The 23,431-nt window shown below is 45.8% G+C and overlaps 1 protein-coding gene across 1 annotated transcript in view; it reads left to right on the top strand.

Moving 5' to 3' along the window:
- The window catches only part of DNAH2 (dynein axonemal heavy chain 2), a gene marked incomplete at its 3' end in the record, with an annotated part of 417,940 nt that overhangs the window by 48,255 nt on the left and 346,254 nt on the right, over positions 1 to 23,431 (top strand). The window contains exons 6-8 of the mRNA XM_082254654.1: positions 6,190 to 6,300; positions 9,348 to 9,586; positions 18,749 to 18,940. Coding sequence (XP_082110780.1) covers positions 6,190 to 6,300; positions 9,348 to 9,586; positions 18,749 to 18,940 — 542 coding nt within the window. The remainder of the gene's footprint in view (positions 1 to 6,189; positions 6,301 to 9,347; positions 9,587 to 18,748; positions 18,941 to 23,431) is intronic.

A 23,431-nucleotide genomic window follows, 5' to 3' on the forward strand; every position in this document is an offset into this window, starting at 1 on the left:
TCACGAGGGTGCATACATCCTGGCCACAGCCTGAGTCGCAGCGTTCCCCCTGCCTGACACCCCCCCCCCCATTCTGATAGAGCAGTGGTCTGTCAGTAGCAGTACCCATCCTGTTCCTGCTATGGTAAGTAGCTGTCCCCCCTCTACCCCTGGAGGATTTCGGGGTGGATGTGGGCTCCTCCCTGGGACGGTCGGACCCCGGGTTCCCCTCCTTCCTCAGCGGACTTGTTACCCCCCATCTGTTCCTCTGCTCCTCTAGCCGGGAATGAAAAGGCACTGGAGGATGCACTGATTGTGTCAGTGCACTAAACTTTAAAGATGGAGGATGGGGCTGATGCTGTGTTGGAGGCGCCGGTCCCTTTTGGCACCCACAGGCCCTCCAAGGCAGCGAGGGTGTTCCACTTTCCCGCTTACTTTGATAATATTGTCACAAAACAGTGGGGTTGCCCAAAACGCACTTTTGCGGTCCCTAAGCATTTTGCGATGCTGTAGAATTCCCTGCCTAAAAAGTAGACGGTCCCCCCTGTAGTGGACTCGCTAGTTCTGAGGTTAAATAAAGCTGCCTTATATCCGGTTGAGGATTCCCCGGCCTTTAATGATCCAGCTAGGGGGTCAGAGGCTCTTGCCTGCCATATGTTCACTGTGGCTGGTTCAGCACTTATACTGATATTTACTATGGATCTGGTGTCGCAAACTCTGACTGTGTGGGCTAAAATTTTATGCCGGGACCTGGAGGGGGAACAGCTTCCCCCTGCCTTTGTGGAGCTGGCGGATTAGTTGGTCCAGGGGCTACAGTTTTTTTGTGATGCCTCTTTGGATGCTGCTCCTTCGATATCTAGACTGTCTGTCTCAGCAGTGGTCCTTCAGCATATTATCTGGCAGAAATGCTGGTCTGCAGACCAGACTTCTGAGAAGGCCTTATCTGATCTCCCATTTGTGGGAGATCGCCTGTTTGGAGCTTCCTTGGATGACCTCATTAAGGGCCTCACAGGGGGAAGAGTATTCTTCTTCCCCAGGCTTCCAAAGGCAAGGAACCCCATCGTAGATGGGGGCCATTCTTCTCGGCTCATTGGAGGCCTTTTGGTCCCTCAGGGTCTCAAGATAAAGGAACTAAGCCCTTCAGGGCCTCCAACGGAGGTTCCTAGAGTACCTGGTCTGGAAAGCCATGAGTGGGCTCTTCCTGAACTGCAGAAAAGGCTTCCTCTGCATGAAGGGGTGCCCTCACCCATATCTGGGGTGGGGGGACATCTTCGATGGTTTACGGATTTGTAGACCTCCCTGGTACAGGACAAGTGGATCCACTAAGTGATTCCGTCCGGCTACAAGTTCGAATTTTGGTTTTATCCTCTGGATAGGTTCTTCCCTTCCAACCTGCGCTTGTTTCCAGAACACTTACGGGGTCTCTTTGGGCCAGTGCAGGACTTGCTACTTCAAGGGGTGATTGTACCGGTTCCGACTTTGGAGCGTTTTCAGGGGTTTTATCAAACCTGTTTACAGTTACCAGAAAGGAAGGCAAGGTATGTCCAATTCTGGACCTCAAGGCACTAAACTGCTTTGTGCGGGTACAGAAGTTCCAAATAGAGTCCATTTGCATGGTAGTGGTGTCCCTACATTAGGGGGAGTTTCTCACTTCTATCCACATCAAGGACGCCTACCTTCACATTTCAATATGTGCCGGTCACCAGCACTTCCTCTGCCGTGGGCGAGGAGCATTATCAATTTGTAGCGTTACCTTTTGGCCCGGTACTAGCATTGTTTCGTCAGCGGGGGGATCGCGGTACTGGGATACCTGGACGGTCTTCTTTTGTGAGCAGATTCTCCGACTGATCTGGTGGACAACTTGGAGATAACTCTGCGAACTCTGCGGGAGTTCGGTTGGATTCTGAACCTTCAGAAGTCTGCTCTGCTTCCGTCCACAAGACTGGACTATCTGGGTCTGACTCTGGACTTGGCCTCAACCAGAGTGTTTCTTCCTCTGGAAAAACTCCAGAAAATGAAGGAAGCAATTCAGCTCTGTTGTCCAGCAGACCGCCATCCCTTTGGGCTTGCATGCGGGTGCTGGGCCTGATAGTGTCTACCTTAGAGGCGGTTCCATTTGTGCAGTTCCACACAACATGTCTGCAAAAAGAGATCCTGGTGAAATGGGAAAAGGATCCTCAGTCTCTAGACAATCTGATCCTGTTGAGCCGGGGTACGAGAGGGTCCTTGATCTGGTGGCTTAGTTCTCCGACACTTTGACAGGGAAAATCCTTTCTCCCCCTGTACTGGACGGTTGTCACCACGGACGCCACAATATAAAAGGAAGACAATACAGTTATAATACAACAGCTCTGCTCAGAAGAACTTACAATCTAATTGGGTGGGGCAGGTGGTACAAAAGGTAACTGTGGGGAATGAGCTGATGGAAGTGATAAGAGATTTGTTGGAGGTGTGATCGGCTTCCCCGAAGAGATTAATTTTCAGGGATTGCCTGAAGGCAGCTAGAGTAGGAGATAGCCAGACAGATTGAGGTTGAGAGTTCTAGAGGATAGGAGAAGCTCTGGAGAAATCCTGGAGACAAGCATGGGAGGAGGAGAATAGGAGGTCTTGAGAAGAGCAGAGAGGGTGGCCAGGGTGATATTTGGAGATACAACCAACCCTATAAGGGCAACCATAATGCTGATGCGACCCACAATGAAATTGTGTTTGACACCCCAATTCTAAGGTAACAGTACAAAAAATCAAATATATATATATATATATATATATATATATATATATATATATATATATATATATATATATATATATATATATATATATATATATAGTATATACACATGTATTGGTAGAGGAAGGAAGAATAAAACAGAGAAGTAAAAAAAAAATGTATTATTGTATCTCACAGTACATCCAGTGTCGGGGCAAGGTCATCTAGAGGCCAGGACGAACATACCAAACTGCACCCAGGCCCCCCCACCAAGATGTATGAGCATTATGTGTCAGAAAAAATCCCCCCACAAAAACACTGAGCACTAATCTGCATAATGCTTACCCCTAAGCAAATATTCCTCCTCCCCCTCTTCTAAATACAAATCCCCCTGCTAAAATCCCCTCTCTCAGCACAAATCTTTGCCCCCTCCCATCACCCACATCCCCCCAGCTCAGATGACCCCCCCACCAAAAAATAAATAAAAAATCTCTCCTAGCACAAGTCCTTTACCTCTAACATTTTACCTCCTAGTACACATCTCTTTATCCCCCCCCCCCCCCCACTTCAAATTTCTCCCTCCCAGCACAAATTCCCCCTAAATCCCCTCTCGTTGCACAAATCTTCCACAAATTCCCCTAAAACACCACTCTTCACAACCCCCTGCTGCCTCCCAAATCCCCTCCCCCCCCGATCTTCTTGTGGAGCCCCCCTACCTCACATGATACCACAGTGCCCAGCGTAGCCATCCCTCCTGCCCACCCCTTGTCCTGGCCCCGAGTGCATCAAATGAACTTGTGTAAATCCATCAGTACTTCCACTGTGCTATATGGATAAAGTAGACAACGCTGTCGATTTAAACAAACAAATATGCATCACGTATCCTACCCAGCAGAATACTAAAGCTCCGTGGTTGAAATATCTCAAAAATATCCGATATTAAATTAAATGACTGCTAATGCGGTTAGCATATTGTCCAATACTCTGAATTCCGCTCTGCCATTCAAACAAAACACAACAGGCTGCAAAGTGAAAAGCTCCAAATAAGTTTTACAGATGAACGAGGCGGTCAATTCCGAGTCGTACTAATCAATATACTCGAAAACTCCCAGTTGGCCTAGTGTGTTCTACCGCTTCTGTAAACAATTCAGTCCAGCTGCTGCTGAATTCCCAAGCTGTGAGTATGCATAGTATAAAGATAAAGGTTGTAAATTCAATTGCACATGCCATATGTAGTCTCACTCACCCAACTGGGATCAAGCATGGAAGAGTAAACGTTTACCAGGCGTAATAGATAAGCTCCATGGCTAGTACAGATATGTGGGTTTCCTCCACTTCCATCATAATAGTGGTATACTAAGCTGCAATCTAGCTTCTATTGGTAGTATAAATACATTGTGTACGGCAGAGGGGATCTGGACATTATTCTAGTATCATGTGATCGAGCCGGCATCTTCACTAAATGAGTGACACCAACAAGTCTGCCCACTACTTTTTTTAATGTATTTATTACAGGTATTTATATAGCAGTGGCAATTAAGGCTCGATTCACACTGGGGCGGCACGACTCTGTACTACTTCGGGGGCGACTTGTGCATTCCCATGCACCACGACTTCGGAGCGACTTGCATGGACTTCACATAATGGAAGTCTATGCAAGTCGCTCCGAGGTCGCCCCGAAGTAGTACAGGACCCTTTTTCTAAGACGGAGCGACTTGTGTCTGTGGAAAGAATGCCCTCCTTACAGTGGTGGCCAGTTTGACACCCTTACAGATAGCTAAAAAGATAACTAAAGTCATGCTGCTGTCTCTGTCAAGTGGTGTTGGCCTTGGAACCCTGGTCGAGAATAGCTAATCTAAACTATTCCCACTGACCTTAAGTGTCCAGCAGGGGGACCATGGTATAGCTTTACTGGTAACAGGTAGAACATTAATTTGGCAGACCAATCTGTCTAGAGGTCACAGCTGGAGTAACCCCTAACAATCTCTGGAGGAACCCTGGTTGAGAATGGCTGGTCTAGGCTATTACATTGACCGTCTAGTTGGATGACCATGGTAGGGGTATTTCATAACTGGCAAAAGGTAGACCAATCCTTTGATGGACCAATCTGTCCTGAGGACCCTGAGAGATAATCTGTGATCTATGCCATGTAACTATTGGCACTTTTCCACTGCAAGTACCGGCTCGGCTCTACTCGGCCCTGCTTGGCCCGGTTTGCTTTTCCACTGCTGGTACCGCATGGTACGGTGTTGGAACGGTTCGGTACGTAACGGTATGGTTTGCTTTTCCACTAAAGTAGTACTAAAGTTAAGTGGGTGGGATAACAAGGGGGTGGGTGGGATTCTCTGACCAATCAGTGTGGCTAGTAGTGACTGCATGAAAAGGATTGTGGGATATGGTACTGGGTATGGTACCTGTTGGAACCACAATCGAGTAGGTACTGCTTTTGAGAGCCGTACCGTTCGGTTCCATGCAGTGGAAAAGCGCCGCCGTACCGCACCGAACCGTTCTTACACCATACCATGCGGTACCAGCAGTGGAAAAGCACAAAAGCGAGCCGAACCATTCGGTTCCATGCAGTGGAAAAGCGCCTTATGTGATTGTCATCATTTTTTTCTTTTTATGATTTTAACCAGGAGAATTTATGGATGTAAAAAAAAAAATCCTTTTTTAGGTTAAAAAAATACAAATTATGAAGAGATTCACTTTTAGTCCAAGTGATCAACCCTAAAAAAATTGTATTTCCACTAAAAATGCATATTTTGGTGTTTGGTGTTTTGGACAACCTTATATCCCTCTATTGGTGAGACCTCTGAGCATTCCCAAATGTACACGTTACTGCAGCCATTACTGGGTTCTCACTTTCCCTACTGGATTTGGAACCAGGTTTGGAATTCACATTCAATTTTTCAAATACTCCCCCGGCAGCTGTAAATATAAAAAAAAAACAAAAACAGCGTTTGATGCAATAATCAAATTTATCCAGCACTATTCTCCTGGGTTGAATGACCCCCAATGACATGCAACCCACTTCCAGTGAGTGCAGGGTGTCATGGGCCCACCCCCTGGGAGGGTCATCACCATGGGACTCTGTATGCACATATAATGATGCGGAAAATGGAATTGACACCATTATGTCAGTGAAATTGAGGACAACCCAGTGCCTGAGAAGTAGAGAACCCTACACTTCACATGATCAGACAGAAAATATCCAAAAAAGGTAAGTATAAAAATAAAAGTGGAATGGGGATCCAGCTGGCAGGCTGTAGTTGAGTTATATGATTACTTCTTGCAGAAGCCAAAAAGATGAACATGGGAATATCTCTGTTAAAGACTGAGGCTCATAGGTGGAAAGCAAAGCCATTGGTTGACTCACCTAACCAAATTCTGCCTGTAACTGAAATATCACTTTTTTGGCTGGCTTTATACATTCTACCCTAAATGATACGATCAATCCATGGTACCCCAAATGTCCTAACCTATAATCTGTTCTACTCCAGACACCAGGTACAAGTTACAGGGCCACACTGTCCTTTACATCCCCATAGAGGCCATGAATGTGGAAGCTGAATCCGCCATCAAGGACAAAGAACTGGTACAGAGGTTGGAGAGTGAGTATATCTGATATGTATATTGAAAGGGAATGAATAGTAGGCTTGCATACATTTTTATTATTTAGAAATTACATTTGAAAAGTTTTTTTTTTCTTTTTCAAATAAATATGCAATATTTCATTATCATTTTTTGCATTCTCATTTTCAGTCAGCAGGGGGAGTTGTAGACAGCTTTCCATGTTTTCCAGTTTCTCCTTACCTCCTTTTGAAACAAAACCTGTACTTAAAGATCTAAAGCACAACCCCCGAGCAGAAATGCAGGATATTTATTTTAATTCCATTCAAATCTAATTAAAAATAACGAATATACGAAAGGAATCTAAGTATACAAAATGAATTCCATAAACTAATCATTCTAACATAACCAATATGACAAAACTAAATTAGTAACTTCACGAACAAATCCAAAACAAAACAAAATTTTCCACTGGTTCTACCACCTCTAGTGGTAGTTAAAGTGATTGCAAACCCTCACATATAGACAGTAAAGTGACTTGCCCCAGGTGATACACAAGGTAAAACAAATCCTCCTACATTAGTTGTACCTGTTTATCTACTACTGTCTTTCCCCTATATGCATTCAAAATGCAAAATTTACACTGGATCTCTCAGCTCTGAAAAGCAGGGGGTGGAGAGCTGAAGTTACATCAGTGAGGAGAGCTCTGAGAGCTGATTGGAGGAAAGAGACACACCCCCGTCACACAGCACACAGGAATAGAGTTGAGGCAGTCAATCAGCTGGGGCTCCCTTCCATGTCAACATTTTACTCTTGGTGTCAGGAAAACTTGTCAGTTTGATTTATGCTGATCAGACCCGGACTGGGACAAAAAACTGGCCCGGGGGGTTTGGGGCAGGCACATTAACCCCTTCTTTCTGCACTTTACTGACTAACGACATTGTTAATTTAATAACCCCTTCACCCCCTCCAGGTGTTAACCAGTCCAGTTCACAGGAAAGAGAGACCAGGGGGAGAGAGAGAGAAAGAGGGGCTGAGAGAAAGAGAGAGGGAGGGGGGCTGAGAGAGAGGGAAGTGAGAGAGAGGAGGGTGGGAGAGAGAGGGAGGGGGCTGAGAGAGAGGGGGGCTGAGAGAAAGAGGGGGGGCTGAGAGAGTGGGGAGCTGAGAGAGAGAGAGGGGGGTGAGAGAGAGAGAGGAGGGCTGGGAGAGGGGGCTGAGAGAGGGAGGAGGGCTGGCAGAGAGAGGTGGGGCTGACAGAGAGGGGGGCTTACAGAGAGCAGTGTTGCAGAAGAGAGAGAGGGGCTGACAGACAGAGGGGGTGGCTAAGAGAGAGGGGGGTGAGGGAAGAGATGAGAGACAGACTCTGAGCCTTGTTCCTATCTGCAGTCCCTCCTCTGCCCCCCTATCCCAGTCTGTGTCTGCAGATAGGTCTGTGTATCAGTGTATGATGCCGGTACCATGCCAGTCTCCTTGGTCTGGGGGTGCTTTGCTCCTTTCAGTGGCTCCCTAGCAGCCTGTGCCTCCCGCCCATCATCGTCCTCTTTGCTGATGTTGGAGCAGAGACGAGGTTGAGGGAGACTAAGTTCAGGCTTTGGGAGGTGCTGGAATGCTGCACCTCTACTTGGGCCAAGGAGCTGGTGAAGCGCTTCTCCCTCCTGGGCTCCCAGACCCAGTGTTCACCTTCCAAGCCACCTCCGTCTCTAGGCCGCCCATTTGCTGTGTGACTTGACATTAAGGGCAGCACACTCGGGACGGCGCTCCTCTAAATTTTTCACCCAGGGCCATAGCCCATGATACGCCACTGCCCAGAGACAACAGGTACACATTGATTAGAAAAGCCTGGCCATGAGGCGGCTGATTAGAAGACTGCTGTCACAAAAAGAGGAAAAAAAGAGCATAATTACCAATACCAAATGAGCACTCTCTGGCCCTGGAGCATCAGATCCAAACCCCTTCACCGGCGGGAAAAGAAGTGGGCGGGAGGAGAGGTGGGGGTACACTAACTGCACTGCTTTCCCTATAAGCGGATGCAGCACCTCGCCGTCTCATGTGCAGGAGGCAGGTCTGGATCAGCCTCCCGCTTATGAAAGCCAGCAAGGTCCTGCAGCTGCATATATGGAAGGTGGTGGTGTGGAAGGCCTCAGCCTCTCTGTCCCTCCTTCTTTCCTGGCGTCCTGGTTGCCAGGTGACTGGCAGCTGCAAGGCACATGCGGGAACCGGGACCTTCGGTTCAGCGGCGGCCTAGGTTGCCATGGAGCGGCTTGGTGGGCGGGGAAATGGTGAGACTATTTCCACTCCTCCTGCATATGCAGCACATCCACCCGCGGCCAGCCTTGCAATCCGCATTTCCACCCACGGCCAGCCCTGCATGTTACAGCCAACTCTTCCTAAGACAAGCGGCCCAGCAACGCCGGCCCACCAGAAAAATGCCCAGCATGCCCTATGGCCAGTCTGGGCCTGATGCTGATAGAAGAGGAATAAAGCAGCAGGCAGAAATTACCTTTATGGGTTGATTTACTAAAACCGGAGAGTGCAAAATTTGGTGCAGTTGTGCATGGTAGCCAATCAGCTTCTAACTTCACGTTGTTCAATTAAGCTTTGACAAAAAACCTAGAAGCTGATTGGTTTCTATGCAGAGCTGCACTCTTAAGTTTTAGTAAATTAATCACCCAGTGTTCTAAATTGAGACAAGCACATACTATGGAGGGATATGCTTTGTTCACATTTCATCTCTGAGGTTTACAACCATTTTAAGTGAACCTGTTGCTCAGCCCTGCATGGGCTAAGCACATGTTTTATTTGAGAGTGGTTATTCAGAGTCTTACAGATGCCCATTCCTGACTGCTTTGCGCCTACTGTAGCACCTTGTTGGCAAAGCAGAGTGGTACCTGGCACAAGACCTGGGCCCTACTGGTAGATTGGGCTTAATGCATATGATTATTCTGCTCCTACATGTGGTCCTCATCCACAGGCCTACAGCCTTCACCATACTTTTCAGGTATGGGCTGATGTGTCACTTAGATATGTAGTTGGTTGTTTGTTTCTTCCTGGAGAAGCTCTATAAGTAAATTTGTTTCTACTCTCGTAGCTGCCATGGTGCACTGGACCCGCCAGATCAAAGAGGTTCTGAGCGCCCAGGAAGCAGTGGAGATGGGTGAGAGCTCAGGTCCTCTAGAGGAGATAGAATTTTGGAGAGAACGATGCACTGACCTCTCTGGAATCAGCAAGCAGCTGGATAAGCCCGGAGTCAAACACATCGAGCACATCCTGGACATGGCAAAGTCATCCTATGTGGGGCCTTTCCAGAAACTATCCAAGCAGATCCAGGTGAGAGCAAACCACTTACTCTGGTTTCAAGATCTAGGGGTAACAGTCAACTTTTTCATCTCCAAGTCTCCTTCATCATTTACTTTTCCAAAACTCTTATTCCCGTGAATGACAGTATATTTAAGCCTCAAATCTTTATTTTATGTCCTATCGTTCCTAGTAGGTCTAGCAGGGATCCTCAAACTACGGCCCTCCAGCTGTTGCAGAACTACACATCCCATGAGGCTTTGTAAAACTCTGACATTCACAGACATGACTAGGCATGATGGGAATTGTAGTTCCTGAACAGCTGGAGGGCCGTAGTTTGAAGACCCCTGGTCTAATGGGTCCAGACAGGACCCCTGGGGTTATATTATATAGCATTTACATCATGCTTATCTCATTGTTGGCTTGATAACCCTGGCTCCTTGTACAAGGACAAGCCCTTGAAGAAGAGTTTTTATTAAACTTGTTGGGCTTCTGTTTCCACGGGTGCAAGCAGTGCTGTAACTTAAATTGTGGGAATGTAGATATGAGACATGGACTTGGAGATTGTACGAAAAACTATATCAGCCAACATTTTTATGTCAAAATTTTTGTAGGTTGTATGTCTAAATTAAAAAAAAAAAATGTTTTTATAAAATTCTGTTTTGTAAATGTTCCTTCTAAGTCGTATGAGAGGATAGGTTGTATTGTACAGATTTTTGAATGAAGTTGGAATTTACAAAAAGTTATCCATTACTTCTTGTCTGTAGAGTACTAAGTGACATTTGTAAGCTTCAAACTTTTTCATCTAAAAAAATACTTTTAGGCAATTTACATGTATATTTTATAAATGTTTTGGGTGCCAAATGTCCACAAGGAAAAGGGGTTTTGATCTCTAGGATGCCCTATAGCAGTGATGGTGAACCTTGGCACCCCAGATGTTTTGGAACTACATTTCCCATGATGCTCAATACACTGCAGAGTGCATGAGCATCATGGGAAATGGAGTTCCAAAACATCCGGGGTGCCAAGGTTCGCCATCACTGCCCTATAGTAAGGTTTTGCCACCGTCCCTGTGAAATCAACGTGTTTTGGGTTTGGTGCCTCAAACCAAGGTTGTTGGGACTTTAAGGGCAAGAGTAAACAAAGTAAAGTATCATAGAATAAAAATTGAACAGTTTATTTTCAAAAAAGTTTTACAAGGTAATAGACAAGTTTGTCGTGGATGGGTTTAAGGTCCATCGGTGAGAGAAGTGGTTAGAAAGGTAGGTGACAAGGTGAAAAATGGTGACTTTTGAGGAACATTTGTCTCTGTTGTTCCATGCGTGTATTTCAGGCTTGGAACTTTGTTCAGAGGAAAATGTCCAGGAGATTATCCTACGCGTTTCGGCTGTATAGGTATTAGCCCTTTTCAAGGATAAGTCACCATGTATCTTTCTTTTGTCTGGTCCATGTGTGAAAGGTTTTCCCCAGGTTTCTAAGTCGCATCGGGAACTAAGGCTGCTTAGGCTAAATCATATAGATTAGCGGGCGGCCCAGCTGACACAACTATATCAGATTTTTATCACCGTTAATTGGGTGGAGTTAGAGGAGCAGGCCTGTAGGCCCGTGCCTATGGATCTAATGTTGTGGTTGCCGGACAGGGGAAGGAGGGGAGTGCTGTGCCCTGCTCTGTCCCACTCTTTGAAGCTTTGGGACATGGCATGTAAGGTGTACCCTCTTCGGTCCCCCCATGTGCCTGTGGCTCCCCTCTTGCATAACCACCACTTCCCACCGGGGCTTCAGGCTTCTCAATTTCAGTGGTGGATGGACAAGGGACTTTATCGGATAGGTCACTTCATAGATCACAAATGGGTTCGACCTCCTACATATTTCAGAGAGACACTGAAAATGCCCCCTGGAGAGTCCTATCGCCTCCTCCAGATTACCCATTTTCTTAGAACGCTTAAGGACGACCATACCGACATTACGACTAGAACCCTGTATGAGAACAGGTGCATGGGGAGGCCGGGGTCGGGAGGAGGAATCTCGGAACTGTACAGGTTGTTTGCCGACACGACTGCTAAACCTTCCTACCAGCTCGCTTGGGAGACTGACCTGGGGGAAACTATTGACGAGGAGGACTGGGACCGGTGGTCGACTATGGTGCACAGGGGTATACTCAACACTGCTCTGGTGGAGGCAAACTACAAGGTGCTATCTCGGTGGTACTTGGTGCCAACGAGGCTGGCCAAATTATTTCCGGGCACCTCCCCCCTGTGTTTCCGACAATGTGGGCAGCACGGGGATATGTACCATGTGTGGTGGAGTTGTCCGAAGGTTCGGCGATTTTGGATTCCGGTGATTAACCTGATCCACTCGGCGACGGGCCAGAGGATCGATAGAGACGCTAAGATGGTGTTATTCTCAGACTTGCCGGTTGAGATCCCCAAAAATACCCGGTCCCTTATATTTTTCATTCTCCTGGCAGCAAAAATTACTGTCGCGCGAGCTTGGAAAACGCCTGCACTGAATATAGTGCATGTGAAAACCAAAATGTCGTGGATTATGCTTAACGAGAAGTTGGCCAGTATTCGTTTGGATAGACAGAGTAGATTTGACCGAGTGTGGAGCCCCTGGGTAGAGTATTTGCAGGCTCCGTAGTTGCGGCTGGGTGGCTTGGGGTCCGGCGCGGGGGGGCATGGGACGTGTGCCTGTTTTCCTTCGTTTTTTATCTGCTTTTCTCTTGGCCTCCTTTCCTTTCTTGTCCTCTTCTTTTCTCTTCTGTTCTTCCATTCTCTCCCACAGTTTTTCCTCTCTCTTTGCCCATTGTGATGTGGGCTGTTCTTCTTTTCATTTTTATGATCTTTTTCTTTTCCGTTTATTAACTCTTTTGGGGGTCTAGCAGCAGGAGGGGCATTATTGGCTCAGACTCCAGAACTCTGGTTTGGGTTTCCTGCTATGGGCCTGGGATGCTTTATATTATTTGACCGTTGGTGGGAGCACGTGATTTTCCTCTTCTGGGCGAGGGGGGCTGGGGGGGGCTTCGCCCTTTCGTGGACACAGTATGTCCCCATTCGGGGTGTCTGGGGAAGGGGGAGGAGCCCTCTGCTGGCTGATCTCTTAATGGAGCTTGGGGAGTCCTCTGGACTCTTGAGGTACCCCCTATTGCGGAGACTGAGTTTTGGGATTTAATGTATTTTGCTGATTATTTTATCACTGACTTCCTCGTTGCTAATACTGTTTGGAGTCATGTTTTGATATGCATTGTTCAGGTACAGGATGCCTTTTCACATGCTACCCCCTTTCTTTTGCCTATGTTTTCTACATTTTCTATATTATGTTTTACTACTGTAATGTGTTGTTTAACCACTTTACCACCGGAGGATTTTGCTGTCTTACGTCTGGGCCACTTTTTGCCATTCGGCGCTGTGTGACTTTAACTGACAATTGCACGGTCGTGCGACGCCGTACCGAAACGAAATTTACGTCCTTTTTTTCCCACAAACAGAGCTTTCTTTTGGTGGTATTTGATCACCTGTGCGATTTTTACTTTTTGCGCTATAAACAAAAAAAGAGCGTTTATTTTGAAAAAATAACAATATTTTTAACATTTTTTTAATATGAAATCCCCCCCCCCCCCAAAAAAAATGTAAAAATCTAAATTTTATTACATTTTTGGCCAATTTGTTTTCTGCTACCTATGTTTGGTAAAAAAAAATCACAATAAGCGTATTTTGATTGGTTTGCGCAAAAGTTATTGTGTTTACTAACTAAGGGAAAGATTTCTGTCATTTTTGGTGTTTTTTTTTTTTAACGAGTAATGGTGGCGATCTGCGTTTTTTTTTGTTGCGGGACTGCGACATTGCGGCGGACAGATCGGACTCTTGACTGACATTTTTGACACTTATGAGGTTACCAGTGACATTACTGCAGTAATCAGTGCTATATATATGCACTGTTACTGTAAAAATGACACTGGCAGGGAAGGGGTTAATTTTATTGGAGAGGGAGGGGTTAATGTATGCCTGGTGCTTCCTAACGTGTGTGGGGGGAGGTGACTGAGTGAGTCAGGGACAGATCGGATGTTCAGCTATGCTGAACACTGCGATCTGTCACTCCCTGTCACTTAGGAGATCCGCCTGCTCTGTTTACACAGGCGGGCGGATCTCCAAACTAGATTCCCCGAAGATCGGGGAAGAGCAGCGGCGATCGCCGCTGCTCCTCCCCTGGCCCGACTCCCGCTGTGAATGAAAACAGCGGGAGCAAATAACGAACCACTTTGCCGCAGTACGGTCAACGTGACCGGTCGGCAAGTGGTTAAAATAAATAAAAAACAATTGAATACTAAATCATATAGATTAGCTGTACTGGTAGAATCCAAAAAAGGAGTTCCTCAAGATGAGAAAGTTTGTAGTTTTTGTCAGGTATAGCAGAAAAAAACTAGTTCAAGGTGCAGCATCTCCCGGGGTGTTGTCTCTCCCTCAGCTGAAATAACTACAAACTTTCTCATCTTGAGGAACTCCTTTTTTGGATTCTACCAGTACAGCTAATCTATATGATTTAGCCTAAGCAGCCTTAGTTCATGATGCGACTTAGAAACCTGGGGAAAACCTTTTACACATGGACCAGACAAAAGAAAGATACATGGTGACTTATCCTTAAAAAAGGCTAATACCTATACAGCCGAAACGCGTAGGATAATCTCCTGGACATTTTCCTCTGAGCAAAGTTCCAAGCCTGCAATGCACGCAGGGAACAACAGAGACAAATGTTCCTCAAAAGTCACCATTTTTCACCTTGTCACCTACCTTTCTAACTTCTTCACTTCTCTCACCGATGGAACTTAAACCCATCCACGACAAACTTGTCTATTACCTTGTAAAACTTTTTTGAAAATAAACTGTTCAATTTTTATTCTATGATACTTTACTTTGTTTACTCTTGCCCTTAAAGTCCCAACAACCTTGGTTTGAGGCACCAAACCCAAAACACAACCAAATGTCCACAAGGCTTTTCAGAATTAGGGAAAGCTCCATCAGAGAGACCCAGGTTGGCATATACTCCAAGTGGACTTGTATTCAAATTTCAACCTAAAGTCCAATATGCACATTATGATCCTCTTATCTCTGTGTCTGCTCTCCTCCATCGGTGCAGGGTCCAAGATCTCTGCATGAGATGAGTCCACTCTGGTGCATGCCGTCATCATCCATTCATGAATTTCTCCACATGGGATTTTATAGGCACAAATAAAATATGCTGTTCAAAGACATACATGTAAATCTTTATTTATGTTACAATCCAATAACACAGTGGGGCAGCACAGGGGCTAAGTGGTTAGCACTTCTGCCTAACAGCACCAGGGTCGTTGGCTTGAAACCTCACCACAGCACTACCTGCCTGGAGTCTGTAATGGCACTTTTCCACTGCAAGCACCGGCTCGGCTTCACTCGGCACTGCTTGGCCCAGCTCGGCTCAGTTTGCTTTTCCCCTGCGTGGTACGAGTCGGCACCTTTCAGCACTGTATAGGCTCTACTCGGCTCGGTTTGCTTTTCCACTAAAGTAGTAAGTGGGTTGGATTACAACGATTCTCTGACCAATCAGTGGTTAGTAGTGACAAACAATCAAGGCTGCATGCAAAGGATTGTGGGATATGGTATAGGTACGGCCCGCTTGGAACTCCAACCGAGGTGGTACTGTTTAAGCGAGCCGTACCGAGCCGTACCAAGTAGTGGAAATGCGCCGCTGTACCAAACCGTACCGAACTATTCTAACACGTACCATGCAGTACCATGCAGTGGAAAAGCGCCAAACCGAGCCGTACCATGCAGTGGAAAAGCGCCAAACCGAGCCGTACCATGTAGTGGAAAAGCGCCGCTGTACCAAATTGTAACAAACCGTTCTGACACGTACCATGCGGTACCATGCAGTGGAAAAGCGCCAAACCGAGCCGTACCATGCAGTGGAAAAGCGCCATAAGTTCTCCCTTTGTCTGTGTGGGTTTCCTTCGGGTACTTTGGTTTCCTTCCACACTCCAGTACATGCTGGTTAATTGGTTCCTGTCCAAATTGGCCCCCAGTAGGTGTATGTATGAATCTTCCATTGTAAGCTCCTTACAATATATAATAAATAAAATAAATTATGAAAAGCAATGGTGTGACTGATTTTTCTATTGACATTACACTATATTACCACTAATACACAACCAGAAAAATACTAAATTAACAATTTCTTCTGTCACAAGGACTTGATTGAAGTACAACTGTTGGCATAGAATCATCCAATGTGTTTCTGAATTCCCGTAATGTAGGAGCTTTACGGTCGGGTGATTCTGTGCCAACAGTTGTTCTTACATCAAGTCCTTGCGACAGAAGAAAATGTTAATTAAAGAGGTTGTAAACTCATTTTACATTTTTTTTTTTTTTTACAACCTGATAGAGAAACACATAATGCATCGCATACTAGCTCATTATGAAATACTTACCTTAGAACGAGCCCCCGCCGTGCCGCTCGCTTACCTGTATGACGGGCGACATATTCAGTCGCCCGTCTTCCAGGATCGCGGCATCCAGCCATCTGATTGGCCGGACCTGCGATTACGTCACTCCCGCGCACGCGCGGGAGCCGACCGTCATGGCACGGGGCTCTGAAGGAACGGCACCAGCGGCCGTTCCTTCAGAGCGCATGTGCCAGTGACGTCACTGGCTGCATGTAAGGTAAATATCTCCTAAACGGTACATGTTTAGGAGATATTTACAGTACCTATAGGTAAGCCTTATCATAGGCTTACCTATTGGTAAAAGTTACAGAGGAGGGTTTACTTCCTCTTTAAGTATTTTTTGTATGGGTATTAGTGGTAATACAGTGTAATGTCAATAGAAAAATCAGCTTCACTATTGTTTATTATTATTTTTTTGGATTGTAACATAAATAAAGATTGACATGTCTTTTAACAGGATGTGCTCTTTGTGCCTTTTAAATTCCCATTTTGGGAAACTCAAGAATTTGTTTGTAAGTCATCTGCATGCGCACTGGAGTTTCATTATTTTGACACTTGGCTTCATTCCCAGCATTTGTAAGATACCAGGAATGGGCCCGTCAGTACACTATACTGCAGATGTGCTACAGTAAGCATGCAGGGTAAAAGAAAGATTGCTAGCAGGCAGTGGGGTAACTAGAACCTTCAGGTCTTCGGTGCAATAAACCAAGAAGGGCCCCCGACCCCCGGGCCCTTCCCTGCGAGCCCTGTGGCGGAATGCCAGGGTCTGGTCACAAGTGCAATCTTTGTGACCCTGGTAGTTCCACCACTGGTGTCAGTAGCTTTTTGTTTTTTTTATTTTATATGTTTATTATCTTTTACCATTTTGTTTTACAATATTTTTTCTAAATTATTTTTTTTAAGAGCCCCGTTTGGAGGCTTTGGTGAGATATCAAGGGTCTAAACCGACCTCTGATGTTCCAGCTTTGAGACAGAGAAAGAAGACACAGTTATGAATGGAAAGAGTCAGTGATTGGTACGGATCACTGACTCTATTCATTCAGACAAGGAAGGGGTCAGTAAATTACACATTTACTGCCCCCTTCCCCAGTCTTTAATCTGAGCCCCCTACAGCTGCCAACAGGAGAGGGGGAACATGGCAGAGCTGCAGGAGACAAAGGGGGCCAGGAGAGAGCGCAGGGGGGCCAGGAAAGAGCTCAGGGGGCCGGAGAGAGCCCATAGAGGGGCAACAGAAATAAGCTGGGAGGGAGGAGCTATGGGGATGGCTGCATTTAGAGGAACAAATCTCTTTATTTTACAGCGAAATAAGAGATTGGTTTCTCTATATTCTGCCGGCCCTTCTGGGCCTCCTATCCAGGTATACAGGGGGCCGTACGGGCCCCCCAGAGCATGGAACCAGGTCGCAATTGTGACCCCCTATGACCCCTTTAGGCATGCCCCTGCTAGCAGGTACTTTAAAGAGTTTTTAGCAGAAGAGACTTAAAAATGATCTTCCATCGATAGACCCTACCTGTTAGCAAATTTTAGTTTTTAAGGTTTATTTCTGTCTTAAAGCCTACGTTTAAAGCAAAAGGGACATTACTTGCCATCGATGTGGCGCGTCCCTTGTGCTGCTGTCATCTGGTTTAGTAGAAATCCCCCTCCTTTAAAGCCCCCGCCACTGCCACCATATTCTTCTGGGGCAGCTGGGATTATTAGAACTGAGGGAGAGTGCCCGACAATTCCCACCTTTTCTGACTAGCTTCTCCATTTATAGAAGTCCTACTAAAGCTTCCATGAATGGAGGACAGGCAGATGACTAAAAAGTCCTACTCCTCCATTCATAGATTGTATTTCATTTATAGAAGCTGTAGTACCGCTTCTATGATTGGAGGAGCTGGTTGGACTGTCACAGCTCCCTCAGTTCTTTTAACCCCTGCTGCACCAGAAGATTACCGTGCCATGGGTGGGAGGGGCATTGGTGGAAAAGATTTCTACTAAAACAGATGACTGCATCACAAGGGACACATCATACTGATTGTAACTAATGTCCCTTGATCGGGCTTAAGCAAAGTCTAAATTGTGGTTTAGGATCCAACAAGGAAAGGCCAGAACCTCTTTACCTTTTCCAGGCTTTTAAAGTGATCTCATCAAGGAGATCTCCCTTCACTTCTGGTGTTGGTGACAATCAGAACAGGAAGTCTGTCGGTGAGGTTGGTTCCAGCCTTCCTTACCCCACTAAAAAAAGACTTTCCTCAATATGGCCCCAGAGAACAGTAAAAATGACAGAGGTCCTACCTCTTTCTGCTCATATTCAAAAGAAAAAAAATTGTTGGGAGATACACCTTGAGTTTTTATATACACAGTAGGAATGCTTCCTTACAAAAACTTAACTACTGCCTACTGAAGTACAGATATTTAAGATGGGGAAGGGGCTTAGCTAAGTGAAGGGGAGCCATTAGTTGAGTCCCAATGTACCTCCAGGGCTTTGGATGCTTGGGGGTTCATCCGGGATTGATTTGATGACTAACACAGGTACTTGCAGGCACTTCACTGTTGACACCTTAGATCAGGGGTAGGCAAATCCCAGTCCATGGGACTTGTTTTTTTGCAAAAGCTGGAGGGCCTACATTTGCCTACCCCTGTTTTAGAGCATTGTTGGGCCAGATCAAGTTCACTTAAAATTAGAATTTTTCCTCTTTGCCTCAGTGAATTATCACAATGTATTTTCTCCTTTGTAGGACGGGTCTGTCCAGGCTCAGTCTAACCTCAGCTTTTTATCCATACTGCAAGAACCGTTTGAAGAGTTGATGTCCTTGAAACTCAAAAACATTCCTGAAAAATTCCCTCGTCTCCTCAGCCTCGTCCGTATCATTTGGGTCAACTCGCCCTACTACAATACCCGAGAGCGCCTTACCTCACTATTTCGCAAGGTAAATAGAAAATCTATTGCATCTTCTCCTACATCAGTCCACATTTCCATTGATCACCCAAAAATGAGCATAGCATGGCCCTCTGATTCCTCCTGTATTGAATTGTACTGTATTGTCTTCACCCACATTGTAAAGCGCTGCGCAAACTGTTGGCACTATATAAATCCTGTATAATAATAATAATAATAATATGTGAGAATATACAGCAAATATACAGTCCTACATTACCATAAACAAGCAGGTTTACTTCTAAAAGATGTGTTTTCTCACTTATTTAGCTTTTACTTTATCTGAACAGAACTCTAGGCTCTCTTTCTAACTTCATATTGATAACACATGCCATCTTCAGCGTGTGCGTAACAGTATCCCATACCCAGGCCCTCTGGTCAAGAGTAGATCCTCTATCAGGTTTTTACTTCTGTCTCAGTTTGGAAGTTTCAGCAGCTATCACATTTTTTACTTGTCACCAGAACAGGAATACTGGTCAGAAGAGTGTCTCTGGCTCAATACTTCTAGTAGGTGGCCAAGATACTTTTGATGATCACTTATCCGTGGCGGTTTCATACATAGTGTGGTTTAGACTTATCCACTCAATATGGTTGGATATAGCGTGTGAGCATCCTGGAGAACATGATACCTACATTGTTATTGATATTATTAATTCATCATTTTTTTTAAAATCTATTTTTATTTTAATTCACAATATTTATAATACTTTTGATTTTCGTTGAAGAAATGAACACTCTTTTAATTGACTAAAATACGACTAAAACCAAAACGATTCAGATGACTAAAACTAAAATGGCATTTTAGTCAAAAGACTATGACTAAAAATCAAAATTACTAGTTATATATCACAACGGCTAAATCTGTGTCTGTAGTGCATGTTCAAACCTTAATACCATAAATAATAACATGTTTTTACTCCAGGAGAATATAATGAGTTTGGAAATTCTAGAAAAATGCTTAAATAATGCATTAAAATTTAACTAGACTTTAGTAGACTAAAATTATTTTCGATGACTAAAATGTACTGGAGATTTTAGTCAACTAAACGACTTTTAGTCAAACGACTTAAACTAAAACAATTCAGATGACTAAAATACAACTAAAAAAAAGAAACCAAAAAATAAAAAGTTGCGCAAAAAATGTCACCAAATAGTAATAAAATGATTATTTCTTAATGACAGCTGCACTCACAAAATGTCCACATAAACATTATACATATTAATATGAATGAAAAACGTGTTGTGCTATTGCTATGAAGTGCATAAATTCAATCTAGTAAATAATTTATATTTATGAATGGAGCCCTTCAATCGAGATAGACGTGAAACCACATAAAGACGCCACAAGACTCACAACATAACATAGACCTGAGGTGTGCCCTAGTCAGCTGGTCGGTACACCAAAAAGGGGGCATTCCCAAGATAAGTAATGACTGATTGTAGAAGAAGGATGTGAAGGAAGTGCCCTGAAAAGGGGATGGGAGGGAGGGTATCGTGCACTGGAACGGAAAAGGAACACAGGTGAGAGGGCTGCTTAAATACCCCCCTCCCCGGGCTCCTCCCATAAATTAAGGCCACCATACTGGCTTTCCAATTTATGGACAGAGCCCTCCAACTGATATAGACCTGAAACCACATAAAGATTCCACAAGACTCACAACATAACATAGACCTAAGGTGTGCCCTGGTCAGCTGGTCGGTACACCAAAAAGGGGGTAAAAAATACCAGGATAAGGAAAGCTGTTTTATTGGTATACATGACATTTATTGGGCAAGCTTGGTGAAGGCTTGCAACATCTCAACCTGGGGATTCGGAATGTGCCGTGTAAAGCAGGTGGATTTCCATCTGCATAATCTTCTGATGACATGACCCGGCACCCCATGCCGCTCTGTTTCGGAAGGAGTGCCTGGAAAACTAGTTAGGGTTGAGGCCTAGATTAGCCAGGAGGATGCAAACATGTCTGATGAACTGGCTAGCTGTTAGTGGGCTGAAAGGAAAAGGCAACAATGGGCTGGAGCTAGACTGGCTCGCCAGGTGTGATAACTGGTCCAGAACCGCTACTGAACACCATTCGTTGTGGGTCTGGAAGAATTTGATGTCTACCCCCGGTGCTGGACTGAAGAGTTTTGGACACTGCCAGATGTATGAAAGAATGGTCTTGAAGGAAGACAGATGGCACCTGCGTTGCACCTGGCAACCGGGGCCACTGTATGTGAACTCACCGGGCCGTATGAAGCCTTAGAAGGCCAGGTAGATAGCTGCTTGGATGACCAGGCTGGGGAGCAACCCAAAAGGGGACTGTGACAGGATGGCTGACATGTCACGGAAAGTGGAACTTGATGTGGGCAAGCGTTTGCTACTGGCTGCCGGCTGATGTTTCTGGATGCCACGCAGCAGTGCTTCGCGAACAACGAGGGTTTCCCAGGGGCTTGTAGGGAGAGGAAATGCTGGCTGCCAGCTAGGTACAGTCTGACAGTGTTATGGGACAGGCTCAGATGAGTGAAGCAGTAAGACACAAAGGCCAGGAGATGCTTGATGTGACCTGTGCCTGTCCCGGGACATGTGGCTAGGAATTTGCCATAGGCATTCCAGGCAGTATGGTAGGCCATCAGCATGTTGGGCTACAGTGACCGGTTTATGAGCAGCGTATCGTTGTGAAGGTGGTCTTCCACCTTATGAGCAGCGTAGCGTTGCGATCAAGGAGGGATAGGAAATGAAGTGGGGTCGGCTCCAGGTCTCTGAAAGAAATACAAAGGAAAATTGAGGCGGGAATGTGTGTCTGCTGCTAGATTGCACTTGCCAGGTATGTAAGTACAGTACACATTGAAATTGTAGTGAAGGGATATTTGCACCAGCCTGTGTAGGAAGGACCTGATGGCCAGGGGCTTGAACCTGCCTTTGTTGACAATCTCAGCCGTTTCCACAGTCTGCCCCGCCCAGGTGTGTCCCCAGACCTGAGCTTCCACAACAATAGGGTAGAGCTCAAACAATGAAGACATCTGGCTGAACCTGGGAACCGGGAGGATTTCCTGCGGCCATGGACCTGCAAACCAAATGGCAGCAAAGCATGTGGAGGCTGCTGCATCTGTTACTATATGAGGTGAGGAGGCTGAAGCTGCTGGGATGAACATGGATACACCGTTCCAGTTCTCAAGGAAGTTGTCCCACATTTCTAGATCTGCAGCAGCTGCCTGGTCTAACCTGATGGTTTGATCGGGGTCCTGTGCGTAGGAAAGGAAGACCAGAAGGCGAGAAATGAAGGAACACCCCTGAGGGACAATCCTCATAGCAAAGTTCAGCATGCCTAACAGGGACTGCAGCTGTCTCTTGGTGCAACTTTGTGAGTTGGTGAAGGCGTGAATGTCCAGCCTAATCCTGGACAGCTTGTCAGGGGGTAGGCTGGCCTGCATAGAACAGGTGTCAAGCGTGATTCCTAGGAAGGTGATGGACTGCGCGCGACCTTCCACTTTATGCTCCACTATGGGCACGTTGAGGTTGCCAAACACTACCCTTAATTTGTCTAAATCTGAGGGGGGCTCGTGGGGCTGTTCGATTAGCAGGAAGTTGTCCAGGTAATGAATGACTTTCTGGCACTGCGCCAGGTGAGTTAGGATCCAGGTGAGGGACTGAGCGAACGTATCAAAGAGCCATAGATTGCTCTTTGAGCCGAAGGTCAGTTTGGTAGCAAAGTAGTATGAATCTCTCCATATGATGCAGTGCTGCTGCCACAAGGAAGGTTCAATGGGTAAGAGCTTAAAAGCATCTGCAATGTCCGCCTTAGACAGCCATGCGCCCGTGCCTAAGCTAATGATGGACTGTATAGCTAAGTCAACAGATGCATACTTGAGAGAGAACCCTTCGGAAGGATTCAGTGAGTCAATACTGGGGATGTAGGAGGAATGAGGTGTGGACAAGTCGTACACCAAACTTAATTTATTTGAGAATTTGTCCTTGACAAGCCCAATAGGGCTAACTCTCCATGTCTCAAATGGCGACTCAGCGAAGGGACCGATAATTAATCATCGGTTCAGCTTGGTCTGCAACAGATTGTCAATAGCCTGGAGGCTGAGCGAAGTTTCCTGCACACATGGGTGGTGTGGGGTAAGGTGATGAGCCCCAGGTGGAATCTGCAGATAAACCCCTGCGCACCAGGAATAGTGCATATGCGGGTTACAGGTGAAAGAAAAGATAGAACTCCAGCCATCGTATTTTCACCCAGCTCAGTCAGGATGAGTTGGGACGCTTGACAGTGCATGTGCTCTTGGGATGAGCCCTATGACAGTTGACACAAATGTGGAGCAGTCGGCATTGGTTGAAGCTGCAAGTGCCATAGTTGAAGTTGTTGCAAATAGGCATCTTGCTAGAGGTAGAGGGGGAAGGTCAAGGAACGTCTGGTGTCCGTGTTGGAGCACCAGTTTGCCGTGTGTGTGGAGGGCTGGCAAATGGCGCAAAGCGGGGAACGCAGACCTGCAAAGTGGCGGC

This window comes from Pelophylax lessonae (genome assembly GCF_965119305.1).
Source record: "Pelophylax lessonae genome assembly, chromosome: 4".
In the NCBI taxonomy this organism is placed as follows: Eukaryota; Metazoa; Chordata; class Amphibia; order Anura; family Ranidae; genus Pelophylax; species Pelophylax lessonae.